At 44.9% G+C, this 24,599-nt stretch overlaps 1 protein-coding gene across 2 annotated transcripts in view; it reads left to right on the forward strand.

The window, feature by feature from the left end:
• Window positions 1–24,599, forward strand: part of IMMP2L (inner mitochondrial membrane peptidase subunit 2) — a 643,351-nt gene that overhangs the window by 431,584 nt on the left and 187,168 nt on the right. For both annotated transcript variants that reach the window (XM_037041124.1, XM_037041125.1), the window contains exon 5: window positions 12,538–12,603. In XM_037041124.1, coding sequence (XP_036897019.1) covers window positions 12,538–12,603 — 66 coding nt within the window. The remainder of the gene's footprint in view (window positions 1–12,537; window positions 12,604–24,599) is intronic.

Here is a 24,599-nt window from a genome sequence, read left to right on the forward strand (position 1 = left end):
ACACAAAGGGACAGAATTCTGTGACTCCACTTCTATCTGATACCCAGTAGCGACATGTCAGAACGTTTCTTATGACCTAATGATCGTTAACTACTTATCACTTGTTTTTAAGTGTCAGTGACTGATGTGGGGCCGGATGCAGTGACAAGGTCCAGACGCTCACCACTTTCACATGTTCCAGTCTCCTGTGGAGGTGGGCATGGCGTATAAATGAGCGAATACCAGGCAGTGGGAGCTTCTGAAGTGCTCCGTGGTCTTGGTACTGTGAGAGTCCCAGAGACGTGGGAAGATTCGTGATGGACTCCAGGCTCTGCCCTTCGGCTCCGTGGCTGGCTTTCCACAGCCAGCCCGTCACTGGTTCCACTGCACGTCTGCATTCAAACCCGGTTTCCACGTTTACCTCAGGGTGGTTTTCTTGTTCTGGTTTGTTGTTGTAGGATTTAAATATGAGGTTCTACACCCAGGCTCAGTGAAAGCATAGCTTTTAGCTTTCCTGAAAGCATATAGGAAACACCAAAACTACAAAGGGAAATACGGGGCACTATTAATATAATATACATACCTTCAATTTATGCCAAAAGCATTTTTTTTTGCTCTTGGTAAGATTTCTAGTGAATCCAGTGTGTGGCCGTAACTGTGACAATAGAGCTCATGGCTGGTGTGTCCCTGTGCCCTCAAGGGATCACTCAGCACGGCGCTGGATGCTGCTGTGCGGGATGGAGAGGTTCTCCTGGGAACTGGCGTGGCGGCAGGTCCATGTGCTCCTTCGGCCGACTCAGCCAAAGGCACATAGGAGGCGCAGTCCTGAAAATGAGTTTTTCTGGATCGAGATGGTTTTTCCGTTGGCACTCAAGAAATTCTGCATGCATTCTCCGAAGCTAAGGTTAAGGTGATAAAGTAATTGAGCCTTTTAACACTTAAGGAAAGGTGGAGGTGAAATGAAATAGCCGTTCACAACAGCAAATAATTAATTGAGTCCCTTTGTTAACAGGCAGGAGGTCAGGTACACACAGTCACAACATGGCACAGTCTGCATTCTAAAGAGCCGAGGCCTTGACTTAAAAGTGGTTAGAACGGATTGCTGAGAACTAATGAAAATGTGCTTTTAATTTAGAAGGGTAGCGATACAGTTTGAAAGGTACTATAAGAGATTCAAATATGGGCACTTAACCTTGCTTTTTGTTCTGTGGAGTTACAACCTTTGTGCTCCATGTCCTTGCCTTTTCTTTTAATTATATTAAATTATTTGTAATAATTCTGCAGTCGGGTATTGATTATCTGATTAGATTAGCATCGCTATGAGTGCATAGACTTTGGAGTACTAAAGTTAATAGAACAGGAAATATGACTCCTTCAGAAACATTTGAATTAACTATTTCTTCCTCATAGGGCTTCTCTGAATACTGTACTTAAACCTGTAAAGCCTGGAATTCTAAGGATTGAGGAAACAGTAATTGTAAAAGATGAGGTGTTCAGGAAGTTTTGTGTGACACGAAACAATACAACGGGAAACAATTGTGCTGGAAACGGAAAGCCAAACGCAAACTTGCATATATTCAGATTGAAAAAGGATATTTGAGAAGGGTGAGTGTCCAGAACAGATAGGGGTGGGGTTGAAGAAAATCTGTGGGAAGAAGGGCTGGGAGAGACCCTGGGGCACGCCTTGGATTGCGCTGTAAAGAACCGAAGGGAGACAGCGGGGTGCCAGTGACCAGCCTGGAGGAATGGGCACCGTGCTGGGAGCGGCCAGGTGAGCAGATGGCCAAGGCCAGGCGTAGGCGATAGCAGGTGGGAGAGATAGGGTCAGCCTCCGCAAGGCTCTGGGGCTGCAGGCTTTATATGAGGCTGAATCCAAGGATGTTTGCGAGGTGTATTTTGGTGATTTCATTATATCTTTTCAAGAAAGGCATTTTGTTTTAGGGAGCAGGATTAGGTTATTTAAAAGTCCAAAACAGAGTCGAATAATGTTGCATAGCTCAAAACATCTCTCCGCCTAGTCAACCCAAAACATATGCCATTGCCTCTTCACCCACCCCAGCCCGGTGAGATCCCTGGTACATGTTGATCCTGGGGACCTTCCTCAGTCTTGGACATGTAGATTCCTGTCTCTTGGCGAAGCCCCTGCCACAAGAGACAAAGTGGCACAAAACCGATGCTCCTACCATTCGGGTGAAAAATAGGGGGTGGGGAGTGTGTGTTTCTGAAACCTGCTTCATTTAAATCCAGGCCTTCTCTATGCATCTGAACAGTAGGCATGGATGGCCGGTTGGAGATGTTCTCTCTGGTTCAGTTTGGTCGTTGCTGTCCCTTCTAGATGCTGAATAGCTGTACATGTGTCTGGGAGGTGCTCAAGGAGCTTTCGGTGGTGGAAACCTATGGGAACCAGTCCCCTGTGAATTTTCTGTGCACACAGCCCTAAGGGTTTGCTCTCAGGGTGACTTCACAATCTCTCACTGCTACTCTGGATCAGGGGAAAGCTGTAGATCACGCCTGAGCTGCAGGGCAGCTTCTGAGCTGGCAAAAGCTACCACTCACGAGGAGATTGAGGTGACAGCAGTGGAGATTTGAGTGCATTGTGTGTGTAGAAAGCAAGCCCGGTGCTCAGAGAAGCCGGCGAGCCTTGTCATTGGTCAGCGTCTTCCAGCCCGGAATCAGCAGGACTCCCTGTGGGGCCACATATGTGGGCAGATGACGTGTGTCTCACTTGAAGTGGGCACTCGATTGTCTGGAATAAAATTGTGTCTGTCTGCCATGTGTATACACTAGAGAATGGTGATAGAAACCTGGCAAATCGTATCTTTAACATACTAAGCTTTATGATAAAGACATACCTGACCACTCTCTGCAGTTAGAACTGACTGCCCGATCAACTGAAAAAGGGCAAGAGAATCTTTAGTTCCACAGGTCAAGATCCAGTTGAGATTTGGGGAAGGGATTCCTCGGATCTATATCTATATCTATATCTGTATCTGTATCTATATTTATATATATATATGTATATCTATATCTGTATATCTATATCACTTGTAGCAGGAACATTTGACCTCTGGATTTTCTTACCAAGAAGGAGGCTTTCCCAGGACAACGTAACAAGGGAAAGGGCCATGGCTGGTGTGAGTTGCAACAAAGTAGCTGACTTTCTGTGACTCTGGGGCTCTGTTAAATGATCGGAACCCAATTCAGCAATTGCACGGGGCATCAGTCCTTCTGTGTGGAAGCCACCGACACCGCGCTCTCTCTGCTAACCCGGCTCTGCCTCCCTCTGGTCAGTGCTGTGTGCCTCTGTGACTCGGTTTACCCTTGGAAGATAGCTCGTTAGTCCCTGGCAGTTGTCTCCCCCATCGTCCTTCTCTTGCCCCTCAAGTTCCCTTCCAGTCTCTCTCAGTTCTTTTTGACTCCTCACCCATGGTTTTTTTTTGTTTGTTTGTTTGTTTTTTTTTTTTTTTTGCTGTTCTCAGTTTGCCTCCTTTTGCTAAAAGGCATTTCTTCTCAACCACTCAACACCCGTTTATAATTTATGCCTGCCTACTCACCAGTCCACCACGCTGCAAGGCCGCGGCTCCCAGCTGCGGAGGTGCCCGGCGGTCCTACTAGGAGACCCAGAGACAAATGCATACCGTTAAGAACAGGAGTCAGATATGTAACTTAATCTTCATACCTTTTTAGTTTAAAGCATTGATAAACTGTTGCAGTAGCAACGTTTTGCAGTACAAACTGCAGACAATGAAACACATAGAAGAAGTTTCTGGTAACTGGCAGCAGTGAGAGCTATGTAAATGGCTCTCCAGCTGAGCATGTAAATGCTGCTGTTCTCTGAGGGGCACAGCTGCGGTTGGACAGGCAGAGCCCCCAGCCTCACGTCCTCGTCTCCAGACAGTTTGCGAGGACTGTTCACTCTGCTATTTCTGGGGGCACAGAGTTGACAGCTGACATTTTCAAGGGGGCACACTGAGTGGTTATTGGAGCCTGAGAACCCTCCCATAAAACACTAGTGCTGGATTTTAGGAATTAGTAAATTCAACAGGATTGGAACAGAAATGAGCCCTACTGTACTTCTCACCTCTGCATTGCCACCAACCTCCGGGAGATCGACCGTTCTCGAGAGATTAGGGTAGTTTCCCGAATCATGTGGGATTTCACCGCTCCCCACACGCGTCCCTAACTTCACTAGAAAATTTTGAATCCAGTGGCAAAGTCTCACTGTTAATAATGCACATCACTACAACCGCTAGAGAGCATGTGAACCCACAGGTATATGTGATGGAATAAAGAAAAAAATGGCTACAATTCTCAGGCCCTAAAAACCAGGTATAGAANGAACAGAAATGAGCCCTACTGTACTTCTCACCTCTGCATTGCCACCAACCTCCGGGAGATCGACCGTTCTCGAGAGATTAGGGTAGTTTCCCGAATCATGTGGGATTTCACCGCTCCCCACACGCGTCCCTAACTTCACTAGAAAATGTTGAATCCAGTGGCAAAGTCTCACTGTTAATAATGCACGTCACTACAACCGCTAGAGAGCATGTGAACCCACAGGTATATGTGATGGAATAAAGAAAAAAATGGCTACAATTCTCAGGCCCTAAAAACCAGGTATAGAAAAATACGTAACTATTTTGCTATCCCTGAATTTCAGTTTCTTATTGCTAGAAACACCTATTATTTTCAAGTTGGGGTAAACTTAAGAGTTTTGTGGGGCATTTCAAGGCACATTAGTGTTTAGGGGTGTCATGCCCCAGGAGTATCTAAGCTTGGGGGGTTCATAGTGGGGTAGCAGCAGTGGATACACGAGCCCACACTGGTGTCCCCTCACATGGGTGGCCTGTCTGGGTCTCACCCCGCCCCCTGCTGGCAGCCACTGAGAGGCCCCATTCTCAGCGGACTCTTTATAAGCTATTGCCCTACCCTGGAAAGTGTCACGTGCTCACTGTAGCCATGTGACAGAGAGATTACAAATGTTGCCTTGGAGACATTGGGGCTACAGGGTTTGGAGTGAGATCTCTGAGGGGCGCATGTTGGGCACAGTTGCGTGGCCTTCAGAGGCTTCATTCTCCCCCAGATGCAATACTCAGTTTTACTTTTGTGGGGGTGAAGCTTCTGCCTCGTTCTCCCCGCAGGAGTTCGCCAGGTGAGAAATGAATGATTGGTGAAAAAGTGGGTGTGGGTTAAAGGCTGGCTCCTGTGAAGGGGTCTGGACATGTTTGTTCTCACTCTCCTCACTCTTCCTAAGATGCCCCCAGCCCCAGGCGTGACCCCTGTCACCCCATAGAGTGACCAGCACCCTTGCAAAGTGGCAGACGAGCTCTGAGGATGGCCTGGCACTGTGCCTTTTTCCTGAGTGTTCTCCACGTGTCCCTGGGCACTGGTGACACATCCCCACTTCAGCTCCTCCACACAAGGGTTCACTTTCGCACCCTTTTTCAGCTGCTCTGCCCTTTCTGTGCCGTATCGACGGATGTGGCGCGGTTTGATCTAGAAAACACCAACACCTTGTACTTCCCAGCTGTTGGACATCCCTCAAGACATTCCTCAAGCTGACCACAAATGTGGAGCCCTGCTTCCCACTCCTGTGGAAGCCAGAAATACAAAGCTGGTCAGCTCAATTGCAGTATTGTGGTTATAGGGCCAGACTGATGTTTTAGTTCCTTTGAAGATTGGTTAATATTGCTTTATTCCATGGCCTTAAATGGAACTCTAGCCCAAAGGTGTCCCCAGAGTGACAGTGGGGGGTGGGGGGTAGAAGGCAGACCTTTCTTGACCACAGAAGAGCGAGTCAAACACCCCCTGCTCCCAGTCCAGGGGCCACCCTGCCCCTCGGACTGGGAGCAGGGGAGTAGTGTGGCCAAAGGCAGCTCTGTGCTTCAACAGTCTGAGTTAGAAAAACATTCATTCTTTGTACGTGTGAGTCTTCATCTTCTCCAGGTCCGCAGCTGTGTTCAACTCTAAGCATATTCAGTGTGTGAAAACCTAGATTTATAGAATAAATAAATCAGGGAATATGTGTTTCAGCCCAGAAGTTTCTTTATAGTCAGAGAAATTTCATTAAATGGCATGACTCCGTACTGCATGGCAGAATCCACATAGACGTGTGTGTGTGTGTGTACTATATATTTCATATATGTGCTATATGTATTCATGTCTCTGCAGCCTGTTCTGGGCATTGAAATATCAATGATGTTTGCTACTAGAAGATTGCAGTCCTCTGTGTTTTGAAATTCTTGAATTAATAAATGTTAGTAAAAATTATCTCCTGGGTTAAGATTACACTAAACCCTTAGATTTTTTTCATAGTTAAGTGAAGACCTTTATTTTTCAGCATCAAAACACTCAAGTGCAAAACTACTGCATCTCTTTTCAATTACAGGAGTTAATCATAATACACATTTAATTGATTTTACATATTCAAGGCTGATTTATTAACAAGACTAGTTGTCACTATTTGCTTATTAAATCTCTCCTAATCATAGTGACAGTGAAACACTGTGAATTTTAACCGAGAAAATGTTTAACCATAAAGCACAGTTTACTTTTTTATGTTCAAATTTTTTTATTTAAAAAATTTAAATTGAATTTATTGTAGTGACATTAGTTAATAAAATGATATAGGTTTCAGGTGTACAATTCATACATCATCTGTATATTGGGTTGTGTGTGCTCACCACCCAAGGTCAAGTCTCTGTCCATCACCATTTATCCCCCTTTACCCTCCACCACCCCCTGCCCTCTGGGGACCACCCTGCTATTGTCCGTGTAAGTAGTTCTGGAAGACGAGTCTGAGACCTGACCCCGTTGTTCCCACTGCGGCCTTCTCAGATCACCGAGCCCTGCCTGGGACCCTCGGGCCCTCTACAGCCCCCTCTTCCTGCTGCTCAGTGGCCTGATTCAGGAAGGGTGGGCTTTGAGAGAAAAGGCAAAATGGATAAACCCTCCCTTCCCTGGCCCATTGGCCCCAGGGCTCTGAACCTGGACTCACTTCACATCACTGAAGTCTGTTCCTGCCCAGTGGTGACCCTCTCCCAGGCTCTCCCCCACACCCAGCCCTGTCCCCGTCTCAGAAGAGTTGCTGGTATAGAAGACCTTAACCCGGGGGTCTCGAGGGTAACTGAGGCTTCTAGAATTCACTTGGCTGATACTGAGGCCCTCGGATGGGAGCGTTTTCTGAGATATCAGGACAAAAGCAATTCTTAGGGACCACAGACATGTAACTTTCAGAATGAAGAGAGGCAAGGGTCTGTGTAGTTTCTTTTGTTTGAGTTTAGGAGAGTCCCATGGTGGAAGGAGATGTCTGCAAGGGGGCAAACATGTAGCTGAAATACCTTGGTGAAGAGTTGGAGAGTGCTAAGTAATAAAACTACATTGCATTTAGAACATGAATCATTAAAAATGGGACTAGACGCAAACAGACAGAATCCAATGCTGAAAATTACTCATTTTCATCTTGATTTCACAGATAACACCCATTTAATTTAAAATTAACCTGTGACTTTCCATTATGAATACAATTATAGTTAGTTTTAATGTTTCTTCAGTTAATTGTGTAATAAAACTTAACCAGAACTGCCAGATGCCCTTCTTGCCCTGTGATGTGACTCTGAAAACCCTTTTATTGGAGGGTCTTTGCAATTAACATTCCGCCTTTGTAAGCCTCAACCAAGGGTCCTGACGATATGCTCGGGGCCCTTTAATTGACCTTCCCATGGATTTATTTTAGGAAGGGATGACTGTAAAGTTCACCGGGTACTTACTACGTGGTAGACCCTCTGCCGGAACTTTCCTTCCTGTCTGCTCGGTGCTTGTATGATGCTGGGGGTGGGAGAAATCGCCAAGACCTCAGCGGCTCCCAAGCTTGCCTGCCCTCGGGCATGAGACGTTTGTAAACAGACTGGGGACCCTGGTAGATGCCCTGTATCCGCTTCTCAGCCCCAGGGACCATTTTGTACGTGAACCTAGGGCCATCAGGTCTTCCTCTTGTTTTTCTTTCAAAAATAACAAGAAATTAGAACTTTGATGTGAAGTCTCCTGTTTAACTTGGCTGGCTCAAGATTGAAAAGTAAATAACATAAATAATATGTGGCCCAAACAAAACGTTTCTACCCACTCATGTGGTGCTAATCTGGCCCGGGTTTGGGGCCTCTGATCCAGCCCTACCTGCTCAGGGAGCTCGCCTGCACTCAGTGGCTCCCTCGTGGCCACATGGGGTAGTGCCAGCCATTTCCTTTGCCCAAGTCTGTGGGATTTGCAGGGCCCAAGGGGTCCACGCAGGTGCGCTAAGGCCATGGGGAATGGGCAAGATGCTGTGAAGGGCATGGCAAACCTGGGCAGTATTGCATTAAAAAATCCAGAAATAAAACAAACCCACAAATAAACAAGGGAAGCCATCATGTGATGACTTTTTTATATGAGTCTTTATAACTGTGTTGGGTGGACCTTTTGCTCTACACCTTGTTCTGATGATTAAGACAGCAATCCTTGCATTTTTAAGTTGTGATGGCGGCAAGTTGTGTGATGTAATACCTGAGCACCCTAAGGGCAGTGCAGAATCAGCTATCTGGTATGAGGTAGCCCCACAATATTCTCACTTTGACCTCATCAATGAAGTTAAAGTTGAAAGCTTGCTGTAATATATGCAATGCAATTAGTGTTCAATAGATTGGGATGTTTTTGAGGGATCAATGTTTATATTAATTAGGCTGTGGCTAAAGTGACCTCTAGAGATTTTCTATGACAACCTGGGCCAACCCTGAACTGTGGTTATAAATATAAAGATTGACACGACGCACAGAGGGAGGGTTGACAATTCCACTCTAAAGGGAGAGGAGTCGGAATGATTCAACACAGGGCGAGGTGCCTATGCGACCTCAGGGCCGGCGTGGGGTCAGGCACAGAGCTGGTGGGGCGCTTGCTGGTCCTCTTGCCCCACAAGACACAAGAGATGCTTCTCTGGGGTTTTCCAAAGTACCTGCCCAGATTTCCAGACAGGGGCAGAATTACCACCTTCAGGAACACACGAGAACGTGAAATCAGTTAGAAAGATCCCAAGACCTAAGCCTGACTCTGGCCCGTTTCAGGGTTAAAAAATGGCAGCCTTTCTATTAAGATAGGAAATGAAATTCAAGAAGAATATTAAGTATTGTAAATCTTATAACTATTCCCTCTCCACAACCAGGCTCGTTAGAGACAGATGCTGCCAAACCAAACCGACCTACGCAGTGCAGGGTAAATCCTAGGCCTCTTACCCGAGCCCCTGGAGAACCCTTGCCTGATTAAATCCCGGCCTAAAACAGAATGACTAAAACCCAGGCTCCAGGAATAAATATTGTCAAACGATGCTTATTAGGAAAACACCCAAATGACAGATTTAAATGCAAATGTTGGTATTTGCGGGGTAGGGATACTTGTGTCCCTAAAGTGAGACACAGTCCTCCGCTCGTTAGGCTTCGCTTCCTAGCGGATCTGCAAGCGGCCAAGAAGATTTAGACGGGAGTTCGGTGACTCTGGAAATGTAAATCCGCAATAATTTCCATATCACTTCCACATACCTCAGCAGCTTAATGATTACACTATAGATTTTGAGCAGTAATGGGATTAATGATAGTAATAGCTTTTTTCCATTTTGAATCATTTGATTAGATCCAAGTTTAATATTTCATTAAAATTTAGATATGTCTTTGTAGATATATTTAAGTAGTAATTCGTAAGACTTTAATTATATAGATAGCTCACTTTGCATATTCTATTTTGCTTTGTGAACTTAAGGCATAGATTATTTTAAAATATAAAATAGTTTTCTGCCTTGGCTGGTGTGGCTCAGTGGATTGAGTGCCGGCCTGTGAACTGAAAGGTCACTGGCTCGATTCCCAGTCACCACACATGCCTGGGTTGTGGGCCAGGTTTCTGCTTGGGGGCATGTGAGAGAGGCTACAGATCAGTGTTTCTCTCCCTCTCTTCCTCCCTTCCTTCTTCTCTCTCAAAATAAATAAGTAAAATATTTTTTAAAAATACTTTTCAAGTATCTCAAGAACTTTATGTTGGCGTACAAGATGTTTTAGGCTGACAAGGGTTGCTTTTCCAATGATTTCATTAACATGAATATTGCATCGATATTAGGTGGGGGAACCCAGTCCTTAGCACAAGTCTCACGCCCACGTGGGAGTGTTTCTTCTCAGATAACATCACATGACACAATTGTCCTCTGCCAAGCGGCTTCCCTGTAATCAGAACGGACAATGCAGGCTGCGTGTTACCACACACAGGCCAGCCCCCAGCCCACACCACCTTGTGGTGTACGGCCTTCCTGATTTCCCCACACAACGGCCTGTGCATTCTCTCTGCAACCGCAGAGTCTAACTTGTGTTTTCCATCTACGCATTCTGTTGATATTTTTACATCATTAAAAATCCTTTTATAACATCATTTTTGATGACTGAGAAATGTTTGATAATGTGGATGAGCTGTAATTGATTTAACCAATCTATTCTTGTTGAATTTTTTTCTCTTTCTAACAAATAGACAGCATCCACTTAGGTGAAATTTTGGCGTATGTTCATAATCATTTCATTAGCATAAATTCCAAAAAGTGTGGTTGTAATGTTAAAAAGAATAAAAAATCTTGACATATTCACAGAAAGGCATGTTATATGACCACACTCTTTTTTTTAAAGATTTTATTTATTTATTTTTAGAGGGGAAGGGAAGGAGAAAGGGAAAGAGATATCAATGTATGGTTGCTTCTCGTGGGTCCCCTGCTGGGAACTGGCCTGCAACCTAAGCATGTGCCCTGACTGGGAATTGAACCATGGTTATTTGGTCCACAGGCCCGTGCTCAATCCACTGAGCTAAACCAGCCAGGGCCTTGACTACACTCTTAATATTCAGATTATTCTTGTCCCTAAGCCCTCAACCACAAACTATTAATATTATTTCTTTGTCAATATCATAGGAAAATGGTACTCTATTGTTTTCATGCGTAACTCTTTGCTGATCACTGAGGTAGAATTTTATTTTTTTATGTTTCTGGTTATGTAAAGAGGAGATGGAGGAGGGGACTTTCCTGAAAGCAGCCCGGTGCAGGGGATGGGCGATCTGTCATCTGGGATGCGCCCTCACGCAGCCGTACACGGAGGACACTGAATCCCTAGAAACACAATGTTCAGTCAACTCCGTAAGGGGAACAGTTCAAACACAGCGAAATTTCCTTTTAGAATAAAGAATAATGGAGGTAGTAAAAAATCCCGAGACTGATTGTCACTAGTACACGCAAATGGTTTGGACAACTTCGTTTTCTCTGCAAGCTCTAATGTAAAATACTCATCCTTTGGACCCTTCCTGTTTCCTTGAATGAAGTGCATTTTGAATATATTTAATCTTGGAATATATTTTGAATCTATTTAATCTTTTTCAGTTTTTGTGCATTTACCTTTTTTAAGTAATTTAATTCAAATGCGACTTGAATTGAAAATATCTTTACTTATTCCTGATTTTCAGATATTTATTGAATGAACATTTATGTGAAATAGGTGCGTTAGATCAAGAGGCTTAAAAGGCTATCGGCAGGAAATGAGACAAATTAAGACTGAGGCACCCATTGCTGGGTAACATTGCCCCGCCTGCCTGTAGCTATTTAAAACAAGCATCTCACACATCTGAGGTCACAAGGCCATGGGCAGCTCAGGTGGGGTGGGTGGGGCGTGTCTGGCACAGGGTCTCCCCTGAGATTGCAGTGCAGCTGTTGGCCCGAGCTGCACCCTGAGGACTTGACTGGGGCCGAGGAGGGCACTTCCAAGTCCCTTCATGGGATGCTTGGCTGACCTTAGCTCCTCACCTTATGCTGGTCCACGGGGCTGCCAGACACAGACGGGGCTTCCCCCAGAACCAGAGATCAAAGAGATAGATGGGAAGGAGGGAGAGGAAGGAAGGGGGCAAATGGAGAGCAGGGTATTCATTCAGCATGAATGGCATTACTTCACGTAATTATTCACCGTCCGCTATTGGTCACAGCCTAGAATAAACGACGTCTGTGCCAGGTACGTCAGCAACCACCCGTGTGTTCCAGGTGGCCTCAGCCTTGTCTTGGCGCTCGAGTTGCATGATCTTTAAATGGCTAACCCTGAACAGAATTTATGGAAATTTCCTACTTCTTTACTTTCTCAAAAACAAATAAACAAACAAACAAAAAAAACCCCTCCATTCTTGGGGTTTTCTTGAGGATTTAAATTTCAGTATGTTACCATTTTTAAAAAATGCCCCATCTTTTTTTAACGTATGAATCTTCTTTGTTTTAAGTACTTAGTTTTAATAATACCATTCTTTATCGCTCTTTATTTTTACTTTTTATGAAGTTTCAGCATGACTTTTTCGCCTCTAGAGAATTCCTTCGATAGCAGCTCCATCTCACTTGGGGCCTAAATAGCACTAATGTCAAGGATTCATGATCCATGAACCTGTACTACCTTTAATAAGGCCATTTTGGTTGTAGAATTGCTTTTTGTTTTCTTCAAACAACATAACTGGTTGCATAATCTCATCTCATTTCAGGTCCCCTAAAAACCCAGGACAGAAGATCATTAAGCGAGTGATCGCCCTGGAAGGAGATATCGTAAAGTAAGTACTTGAAACTGGTGTTTGTGAGTTCACATGTCTTCATTTTTGTTGAGTTTCAAACCACATTACGTGGGAAGTACATTTCAAAGAGGACCAAAGCTTTGGAGACGTTCCAAACGAGAGGACGCAGTCAACTGTTTCAGGATGTGAGACGTGCATGAACTTGCTGGGCCTATTACTGCCCTTTAACTGGCAGGCACAGCAGAAATAAACTGTAATTAAACTGAAATTAACCATGTTTTCTAAAGCGACCATTAAATTACTGTTTTTCAGATAGGAGAATTAGCATGATTGTTTTAGATTATGATGTAAGGTTTCGAGGTTCGTGTTAGAAACATTTAAGAACATTTGATTATTTTAGAAACAAATCCAGAAACTGAGAGGGAGCTTTTATTATTATAGGCACAGGAAAAATGGGAAACAAACTTCTGAATCAGCCACAAACTAGTAGCTTTAGAAAATAGCATTGTAGCAATTGGGTATTTTAACAATGTGCCCTAATGTATTTATTCAACATGCTGATAAATGTAGAACAGTGTTTGAGATTCAACAAGTAAGTTGATGGGGCATCTCCTTTTGCATCTTTAAGTGAATTGTAGCCAGGGCTATACAACGTGGGAGTCCAAATGCTTGTACAACTATATCCAGAAAGTTCTGATCCTGCTTTTTGGAAAAGCCGAGCCCTGTAGTGTCCGTAGGACACTATAACACAGATTAGGTGCTCTCATTAAAGTGAGAGCTTGGGGGCAGAGTCTGGGCCGGGCGTTCTCCAAGGATGGCCGGGGATCTCTGGGAGGTACAGGACCCATCGTGGGGCTTTGTGGGATCAAACTCCTTCCTAATAATACTCTCCTTTGTGTTTGTGCTTTCCACTCTCATTTCCCTGCACGCATGTCCAGGAGAGCTTTCCTGAGGCTGCCTGGGTGAGAGGTCGCCCCTGCAAACTGACTGCAGCCGTGGGTGACAGGGGGCCCTGGTGTTTTTACTCAGCCAGGCACTAAAAGGCCTGGCAACGATGTTCAAAACGCCAGTCTTCTCACTCTTTCTTCTTTTGTTTCAAAAAAGAAATGTGCTATGCTTTTCACAAAACCTGCTCTTCTTGCAAACATACAGGTTTATTGTTATTTTAGATGGAATCACTAAAGATTTTTTTCATTCTCCATTTTAATTTCTAATAATGGTCAACATTGACAGGCAGTATCCACAGAAACATAACGGCTTTGAGACCTCAATTATTTTTAAAAGCGTCGAGGAGCCCTCAGAGGCTGCTCAACCCTTGGAGCGGCAGTTGGAGAGGCCGCTGGTGCTGAACGAGCAGCCCCAGTTTTCACGTCAAGATGACCTGCTCATCAGAAGCCTGAGCGGAGTCAGTGGGGCTGCTGAGGTGTGATTCGTGTGGGTCGCCTTTGTGAATGTTTGCTTGGTCTTCTTTTTCTTTTAAAAGCTTCATTAGCAAGGCCAAAAGTCGGCTCGAAGCAGTGGTTTAGAGCGTCCACCAAATGCCCCTCCGATTGTTAAAGAGGAGGCTCTTGGAGGGTTGAACTTTCTATCTTCACGTCAACCCTGATTAACGTCATCGACAGTCGCTTGGTTCTCTGGGTAACCTCGCCAGGGATGCGGTCAGTTCACGATGCTAACCCCAGTGCATGTGCTTCTCCGTGACATGGGCAGTAAGAAGCCCACGGCAGCGGTATTTAGACCACCCCATCAATGGCACTGAAATATGTTGCATAGTTCTCTGCTTTTTCTTCGGCGTTTGTTGTGACTCACACAGAAGCGTGGTTTTAGAAAAGGACAAAAAGAGCACAGAGTCCCAGAGTGCGGGCAGTCACTATGAATGACTCAGAGTTGAACGTTCCAAGGCATCCATCTTTTTCACTGGCAGCCTTGCATTCCGGCTTCACAGTTTTGTCAGCAATGAGGCCGCATATGGCGTCTCCTCTCGCCCGGTGAAATACACTCTGGAGACTCTTGGAATCTCTCGTTCCGTGTAGGTAGTGACCTTAATGAGGAAGAAAGAGAATAGTCTTTTTAGTTCTCAGTGAACAGGGTAAGCACAGAATAGGACAGTAGGACATGTTGGGGAGAAGAAAGGGATGATTTTAACAATCAACATAATAAGCTGGACTTCCTAGGCAAGCTGCTACAAATGGCCACCCTACCAGTGAAATGTAATCTACTTTGTAAATCACTTCACGTGATTTGGTTTAGTTTACACTGTGACTGCCCCCCTGCCTTATTTGGGAGAATGCCCAGAAGTGGTCTTAGAACCACCTCCCGGCCGGGGGAGGACTGTGGTTGGTGGGATCTGTGTCGAGGAGGGCGCTCTGCTCCCAGCGCACACTTTCTCCCGCAGGCGTGGATGCTGCGGGGTCCTCACGGGTGGAGAAATGTGAGCGTTCTCTCACGGTAAAATGTGTGAGTGATAATTCTTCAAGGCTAGAAACTGCACTGTACAATGCCAAGACATTCTTATTCATTACAAATGTCTTTCTAGTATGAGCAAAAACAAAACCCATTGAAGTAATGGACATTAAACACTTAAAACCTTGTTGATTTTAAATATGCAATTTAAGATACGGAAATCAATATCAGCCTATCACAGATGTTTGGATCACATTATGTTTCAGGAGAAGATGAAGATTTATAGGAAGACAAATGGAACCAAACTGAATTTTCCCCAATATACAGTATTTGCCATGTACAACACACACCCACATTTTGTGTGCATCCTGCAACGGGATTGTCATGCCCATTATTATGCCCATAGTGTATGATCGTTTAATGCCCATGTGTCATGCTCATCTTTATTTTTCCCCTCAAAAATTTGGGCAAAAAAGTATGCGTCACACATGGCAAAGTGCAGAGTAACTAACTTTTTTTTGGGTGGTTGGTACAGTAGCTTTGAGTGAGAGAAGCCTCGTGTGTCTACACAGCTGTCTCTGAGGACTGTGCCCTCACGTAAAGCATTTCAGGAGATCAGGAATTAGGAATGCATGCTGTCCTGAATGGAAGGGCAGCATAAACAGGAAACTCAGAAAACAAACAAACAAACAAACAACCGCGACTTATGTCCAGGACCCTGCAAAGGGTAGGAGCATCGACTGCTTTAGACTCCAGAAGCTGGTGGGAACTGGGTGGTGGCTGCATTTTGGGGCCTCAGACAATGGACACTTGCCCCGAAGGTTTTCAGGGATTTCTGAGGCCCTTTGCCTGGTTTAGTGTGAAGCTGCCTTTTCCCAAATCAATCGTGGCTCATCCTTGTTTAGTACTTGAGGTCTGCCCAGTGCGATCCATTAGTAAATGTGGGCCTGAGCAGGGAAGTTAAGCATCCCAGGGGCTGTCTGGTGGTTTGGTTACCTCTGAATAAGAGGCATTTGTGAAAACGCATCAGTTTCCCTCTGACGTCAGCCAGAAAAATTACTCACGTCGTCTGGACATCCTTACCTCCTTCTTGCTGAAGTATAGTAATTATTATTTTTACTTAATGATTATAGATCGATTGGTAGGGAACCCATGCCTTTTTGGAAATATTTCTTCCTTTGATGCAGTTGGAGCAGATTGTTTGTCACGCTGCTGCTCGATCAGTGAAGGAAAATGGAATTGTTCATGAAAATGGCTGCCTCAGCAATAGGTATTTCTTACCAAACATCGGAGCTGTGGTTACCTTACATGTATATGTAGGAGTGATAATCTTGATTTTTTCAAAGCCCAAATGATTTCTGTCATCCTCTGAGCAGCGGAGGGAGGTTTCAGAGGGGCCATGAGAAAGGCTGTGCACGTCCTTCAAGTTAGGAGACACGCCAGCTGCTGGAAGTCACTGGGCCTTTTAGATTAAATTGCTTTTTCCCATAATGGCGTCACCCATTACTGGGGTCTCTCCCCTCCCCCTCAGTGGCTTCTCTGGTTTCGTTTTCCACCTTAGTCTCCCTGTCTCGTGAAAAAGACTCTAGTTTAGATATGGAAATCTCCCCTGTTCATTCATCACACGTAGGCATTTATCCATTTGGTTTGGTGTGAAGGTCGCGAGTGTCACCTGTAACTACAGGCTGTGTTGACTTGGATTCCAAGTTTGCCATGTCATGTGTTGTTATTAGCGGGAGACACCATGATTTAAGCATTGTGTACCGAGTGCCTTGGGTACTCGCTGCATGCTAGACACCGTGCTGGATCCCGGGATTACAGACATCTAAAGCCTCAGTCAGTCCTTGTCTTCTGGAGTTTATAGTCTGAGGGAGAAACAGCAATAGTAACGAAGAAATGCAGTGCCACAGGACAACTGCCACTAGGGGGCGTGCCAACAGCCACTGAAGCTCAGGAAGGGGAGCTTCTGGTGGACCTGAGGGGGTGCCCTGTGTTGGAGACAACTTCTCGGTTCAGATGAGGGCTGAGAAGGAAATCTGCAGCCTCCCCCTTAACTGTGAAAGGATGGCTCAGGATGGCAAGTTCAAACCCTACCAGAGCCACTGAAGTAAAGAGGAAAGGTTCCCCGAGGTCCGTCTGGTGAGTGTCCTTCTAATTTACGTGTTGCGGTACGAGATTGAAAGGATTAGAAAGCTATTTATCTAATGGCAGTTTTTTCTTTGAATATTCCAAAAGGAAAAAATATATACATACTTGAGATGTCTCTAAAGATTGACGATACTTGAGATGTATCTAAAGACTGATTGATGTATGGCACAGGTGGCAGACACAAGGCCCGCGGGCCGAATCCGGCCCTCCACCTCGTTTCATCTGGCCGGGCACCACGTTGCTACCCAGCAGCAGCGCTGAGCTCTCACTTGACTGTTAAGGAGCAGTTACATTTACACGGTCCTAACATTACATGCAGCCCTTTGAAGGCAACAGGGAGGCTGATGTGGCCCCCAGTGAAGATGACTTTGATATCCTGGTGTGTGGTATGCAGTCTTCCTGGCTGGCGTGCAAGGCATGTGTTTGAAAGTACAGCACTTCCAGAATGCCTCTTTCGGGCCTGAATAATGAGCGACATTCTCAAGAGTAACATACACAAAGATTCCACAGACAGATGGGTGGGTAGTCGCGACACCTAGACAAAGCCTTTTACAGGAAGTTAAAGGCAAGAACATGAAAGTGAATATGAAAACAGTGTCCTCATCATTTACTATTTTTTTACTAAACTCAATGTACCTCCTTGCTTGGCTTTAAAAAATGGTGTTCGATTCATAAGTTTGATGCCTTTGGCCAAGCACCTTTTCTGTCTCCTCGGCTGGCCTTGGGACTTGACTTTGGGAGTCCGTTTCCTAGCAGGCACAGTCTCACGGGGGCCTGGCTGCAGTGCTAGTCTCTTTTGTTGCTGCCTTAATTACATTTCTTAGGAGTGTAACTTTCTGAAGTTGTGAACTCTAAGTAAAAATACAGAGAAATGCTAACTTTTGACACTCCTTTGAACTAAATATTGATTTTTTTATTTTTCTCAGCTCACAGCAATATAAGTCTGTCAAATATTTTGAAAAGATGTAAAAGCATAATTATTGCAGTAGGAAGCTAAAAATATTGTCTTAAAATACCTTTTTAACTCAGCTTAAGAAGCGTGCCAGAAAGATTCAAGACTATTTCAGCCTGAATAATTAATAGTTAAGGGACAGATAGCTCTTCTGCTTTTGTGCACTTCCAGTTAACCTCTTTTAAACTTAAAATCGACCATGCTTTCTCTTTTAAAATGTTTGGAGGAAGAGTTTCTTGCAGGGAACATTTAAAGTATTGACTTAATTAGTTGTGGACGCTCTTAAATTCTTACAAAATGTTTTTGTATAAAGTTTTTTAGATGCCTGAGGGGAAAAGGGTAACATCCTGTAATGGGAAGAACATCCCTCTCTCTTGGAGTGAGATGCGAAGAGAGTGGGTCTCAGCTCTGGTCTTTGTGTGACCTGGAAAAGTTCCGGGTCATTCTGAGTTTTCAGAGTTATTTTGAAGACAAACTTAGAAAAAATAATATGTGCAGCAATCCTTTGTAACCATTAGCACGCCATCAAAGTTCACTGTGTCATTAACTAATGCTCTGCGGGAGGCGAGGGCTGTAACTGGGTTAGTGCAGAGCTCAGCAAGAATGGGGCAGGATGCCCTGCTCACTGTAGATTATCCAGTTTTTTGGTTGTTGTTGAAACGGTTTGCTTATACTGCTAGGGTAAGGTACGAGTCCATATTTTTGAACCCTAAACTTGGAAGAAAGACACTTTTAAGACTTGTGTGCACACATTGAAATGCTGGCCCCATGCCTTTGGGAGCCGGGCCCGCTTCCCCTGCACATTGTCACCGGATGCAAGATACAGTGCACCTGATTCTTGCTGGTGTTTGTTCCTTGTTATGTCTGTGGCAGCGATCAGGAAACCTTATCTGTGAACGGCTGGTAATCAACAGTTCTGGCTTTGCAGGTTGTACGGTCTCTGCCAAAAGAAAGTACTCCTGTCTGATACGGCAGTGCGAATGCAACTGGTACATGAATGTTCCAATGCAACTTTATTTTAAAGTCAGGTGTTTGGACAAGATTTGGCTCATGGTCCACAGCTTGCCAGTCTTTGGTCTGTGTGACCTACTGCGATTCCCTTAACTTGGAAATCCGTGGAAAATACAAAACTTGTATCTCGTACTGGCTACTTGTTTAAATGGAGAAGAAGAATGAGCCTACAAACCAGGGTCCTTCAGTTGTCTATGGATTGCAGCAGGGCAGGAGCAGAGGGGCTACTCAGTGGCTCCTCTAAGCACAGCCTTTGCCGAGTTGTTAGAAGCCCTGTGGATGCATCTGGTCAGTGGAGACATGTGTCTCCGGCTGGGTGAGGAAGAGCGATCGCACTCCGCAGACCTTCCCCGCTGGAGAGCACCCACAGGGCCCATAGAGAGCACAAGATCCCTTCGACTAAACAGTCTCTTCTTAATGTGGAAGGAATTGCACTTGGGAGGAGTCAGAATGCTACCCCATGGTATTCATCGCTCCTTTTATAAAGCAGACATCAGAACTCCAGTTATTATTTGCCTATTATTTTTTAGCTCATTCAGCCTGGAGAGGGGGGGTAGGGATCAAACTGATGTACAGAGAAGAAGCTAATATCCTAGGGGAACCCTTTTTTTAAAAAAGTAATTTAGTTCCTCAATTCATTCATTTTGTTATGATAAATATTCGGATGTAATTTAACTTATTCTTGACACCAGAAAAGCCTGCATTCCTGCTGCCTGTCACAACCAGACCCAACAAATAGACAGGGACTGAATCTTGATGACACTTTATCCAGATGGCCGGCCATCTGAGAAGACCCCCATGTAGTTGTACCCTAACACATCTGTCTTACATTTCCTTTCCAGCCAGCCTTTTTATAAGGACAGGAAAGTGTAGGTAAGGGATTTGGAATTCGGGGAAGAGGTTAATCAGATAAACGCTGCAGTCTGAATTGTTTATCTGTGCCCTGGGTGGTTCTTTATCTGTGTCTTGTGTCTTCTGTTCTGGGTGGCCAGGATGTCCCTCCCCGGAGCACAGCAGCTCAGACACCATCTTGATCTTTCCGCATGCATTCACTACGAAACTTGTTAAGTATTGCTTAGAACTGAAATTTTCCATCACTGAGCTCCCCCCATCATTATGACAGATACCTATGTCCCTCATATTATAGCATCTTAGGTACGAGTGCTGATTATGCCCATATTTAAAACTTTGATTTGAAAACTGAGGTCTGTGTTTGCAGTGTTGCAAAATTGGAAAATGTTTGTTGACAATGACATTAATTGGAAATTGTCCATTAAGAAGATGTGTCCTCTGGCATTCCTCTGCAAAGCAGTCCCACATGAGATGCTAAATGGCTTCTGCCAGCAGAATAAGGTTTTGAAACTGGTCCTTCTTGTAGTTGCAATTCCAGTGGGAATCTGAGTGAGAAATATTGTAATCGATATTTTTCATGATTAGGGGCTGACAGTGGTTGACAGTTTCTTTTTTTCTTTTTTAAATGTTTTATTTATTTATCTTTAGAGAGGAAGGGAAGGAGAGAAATATCAATGTATGGTTCCCTCTCGTGAGTCCCCTGCTGGGAACTGGCCTGCAACCCAGGCTTGTGCCCTGACTGGGAATCGAACCACAATATGTGGTTCACAGGCCCGTGCTCAATCCACTGAGCTACACCAGCCAGGGCTTTCTTTTTTTTTTTTTAATGTTTGACATTTTCTTTTGAAAGAGTAAGCTGCGTGGTGGAGGTGGTATATTTGGGGTGTGATAAGTAGCCGGTCATTAACTTCAGGCATCTGCACCTGGACCCTGGGGCGCCAAGGGGATTTTCTCCTTTGCTTGTTACACAAGTAGATTCTCCCCCTGACCTGGAGGAGACGGTGATTTCAACGCGCGGCCCGGAGCAGGCCGTGGCAAACACCGGGTCCCTGCTGCCGCGCACCTCTCCGTGTATTGATATTTCCAAGGAACATTTCTGAAGTCTGGATTTCAATTTTGCATGCATCAAAAAATAAATGACTGTTTAATCTTTTACTGTAACACGAAGAGGAGCAAGTAATACATGCTGGAATGGAGTTGAGGAGGAGAGAAAGGCGAACTGAAAGATTTTCTATGTGAAATGAAAGTGTAATAAGCAGTAGGTTTTACAAAAGCCTGGAATAGGACAATTGAAAAGGAAGAGTGAATGGATTACGATTTAGGGATATGTATGGGAAAGTGAGGTGACCTGTAATGGGTTTCGGGGGCTGTCTTTGGGGGATTTTGTAAATCAAGTCTGATTGTAAATCTCATGCAGCTATCATTAAAATCCAGAAAACGCCCTCGGCCTGATGGAAATGGAAATGTCTTCTAACTTGATAATGTCCCGAGCTCAGGTTGCCTCACAGGACTTTCCAAAAATAATGCTTTTTGAAAATTAAAACTTGCAACATCCCTAGCAATAAAGTGGAGGAGATCTTGTAGGAAAGTTTCCATTTCCCCATTTCCAGGAATGTGTGAAAACATCACCGTATTGAGCCAGTACTGAGTAGTAACATCGTTTTAGTATGAGCCAATGTGAAAGGTGAAAAAAAGTATTTCTTACCATTGTTTTCACTTATATTTTTTTATTGCTAATATGAATCATGTTTTAGACATTTATCAACCTTTTATTTCCTTTTCTAAGAACTGTCTATTCCAGAATTAAGCTTTTTAAAATGGTGTTAAATATTTTCTTCTTTGTTTGAATGTATTGTATATGTAAACTCTGTCATACTTAGATCAAATTTATTTCCAGTTTGTGATCTGCCTTTTAGTTTCATTCTCGTAGATTATATAAGGAAATAAGTTTTCTTTTGTCATTTAATCTAATTTTGATGGCTTGAGGTCCATGAAAGAAAACTTTAGAAATTGAGTTATTTGACATAATCTTATACATTTATCCATTGTGAGTTAACATTGTTAGTTGTTGATGCAAAGCTACGCAGTTTACAAATACAGAGAAAAGGCACTGCACTATAAAGCCTGTAACATGATTTTCGCAGTATTTTAGAGTTATAAAAATATAGAAATATTGTAGAAAACCACATGCATGGCTGTGTACCTTCCATGACAACACATGGGGGGTAGATCATTCTAGCAGTATTTCTCAGAGTGTGAGCTCTGGGCCTTAACATCTATCATCCCAGAACCTTCTAGACATGCAGATTCTTGGTCCCACCACACTGAACCTGGGCTGAGACCAGCGAGCAATCCCTGTCTGAATAAGCCTCAGGCCATCCTGATGCCTGCTGAAATTTGAGAAAAGGTTCTAGGATTAGGTCTAACACTGAGTAACTTTGGCCTTGAAGCGAGTAGTATAAAGTCACTCTCTGGTCTAACGGGGCATGGCACGGGGCTGCCTCCCCACAGACAGACGTGGTGTTTTGCATTGCGGCTCTCTGCCCTTCACCATGTTGGCTGCCGCTGCCTCACTGCCTAAGCTCAAACTCCCAATGTTGGGATTTGCGTTGAGAATTTTGGTGGGAAAACCTATGGAGTGGTGTCACATCTCCATGTCCTTGGAGCCCTGTAATGACAGTGTCCAATCCTGACCACCACGTGTGCCCCAGCTGTTTTTTAGGGGTTCCCTCCCACTTCCTTTGTAAACTCAGTGCTCCCTGAGCGCCCACACCAATGGGGAAATGGAAAGCAGCTTGTAATAAATTGGAGGACCCTGCACTGAGTGATTTCCAACAGGGCTTGAGCTGAGATACCATTATAGTTATTTATTACGTAGAAAAGAGGGAAGCGGTGAGTACATAAATTTTTTGTAGGAGGGTTAGCACCAGGAAGGCCAGTGCTCCATTCCAGGGCGAAGGGGGGGACCCTACCCCTGGGTCGTTCCCCACAGCTGGCCTGTACTGCATGCGGGCCTTGCAGGTCTCCCACAAGGAAAAGACTTCTGAGACAAGCAGAGAGGGCTTCCTGTCACAGTGCCAGGAAGACGGATCGCCAGGCCTTCGTTACTACTTCCCTGCATCTGCGTCTGTATCCTAATTTATTCTCTCTCTTGCACTGATCAGTCCATCCTTCACACTTACACAGGAATAATTTATACAAAATGTTCATCTCATTGTGCCTCCCACCCTCAGGAGTACAGCCTGTACGGCCCTCGGGGATCTGGCCCCTGGGTGTCTCTCCAGCCACACAGAGAAATGGCTGTTTCTTGGCAGCGTGGTGCCTGTTCGCGTACGGTTGCCTTTGGTTTGGGCTGGGCTGACTCCTCCTCACTTCCATTTCTAGGAATTTATCTGGTAGAGAGACTTGCACATGAACACAGGGGAGTAATACAGGGGGCCACTTGCAGCATTGTTTACCATAGCAAAAGCCTGAAACCTTCTACGTGTACATGAGTGTCATCAGGGACATTTGGGGCATTCATACAATACAGCATCCTGGAACAATGAGGAAGAAAAGGCAGGTGAACATGTGCACACACCCACTCGTGCTTGTCTGGGAGTGGGCTACTGGGTGTCAGATCCTGACTCCCATCACCTCTTCCTCCCAGTCACTTTCTCAGGCCTCACACCCACTCTCTTTGCCATCTGAACTGGTGAGTAGGCACTAGTAAGTGTGTAACTCCTGCTTGCAGCGAAGGGGAAGAGGGGGGCTGAGGGTCAGGAGTGTGGGGGGGATTGTCCACTCCACACTCTTTAATACAATAGGATTATGCCCTGGCTGATGTGGCTCAGTGGATTGAGCGCGGGCCTGTGAAGCAAAGGGTCACCAGTTCCATTCCCAGTCAGGGCACATGCCTGGGTTGCAGTCCGGGTCCCCAGTAGGGGACACATGAGAGCCAACCACACACTGATGTTTCTCTCCCACTCTTTCTCCTTCCCTTCCCTTCCCTTCTCTCTAAAAATAAAGAAATAAAATATTTTAAAAAATACTGTAGGATTATACTGTCAGAAAAGACTGTTGCCCCACCCCCTACCCCCACTTTCTTCTCCTTCCGCTTTCATCATCTCCTCCTCTTCCTCCTCCCGCTTCCTCTTCCTCTTCTTTTTCTCACATGTGCAATATGCACGTATATGTGTGTGCTATATATATAGGCATATAAATACATATGCACACAAATATGGAAGAATGTGTGTTTGTGTGTGTGTGAACAAAAGATTCAGTTCAGGCATCTGTTTTCCAAACTGCTTGTGGCAGGGATTGGATCCCGCTGGGGCCCCATTGTCCTGTGCTTGCTCGACCTGGCGTTCACAGCCTTTCCTGGTCATCCCCTCCCGATACCGTCTCCTGGCCATGCCCACACACAGGCACGGCACTCACTGTGGGCCGGAGACACATCGTTCCAGATTAAAAACACTTCCCTGCTCGTGTTTTATCCTGAGCGTGGCAGACCCTTCTCCATCACCACCCATTTAACACCATTCCTTTCCGGAGCCCCACATCCAGCACAGCCCTGCTCGGGCTGTCTGGCCTAGTGAGAGTGGTGAGCTCAGTGCATCTTTGGGCTTTGACGTGGAAGGAGCTCGTACAGTTTCCACGAGGATGTTGTTGGCTGAGACAAGGCATGGGG

Source organism: Sturnira hondurensis, unplaced genomic scaffold (assembly GCF_014824575.4).
Source record: "Sturnira hondurensis isolate 20B ecotype Veracruz unplaced genomic scaffold, ASM1482457v3 Scaffold0002840, whole genome shotgun sequence".
In the NCBI taxonomy this organism is placed as follows: Eukaryota; Metazoa; Chordata; class Mammalia; order Chiroptera; family Phyllostomidae; genus Sturnira; species Sturnira hondurensis.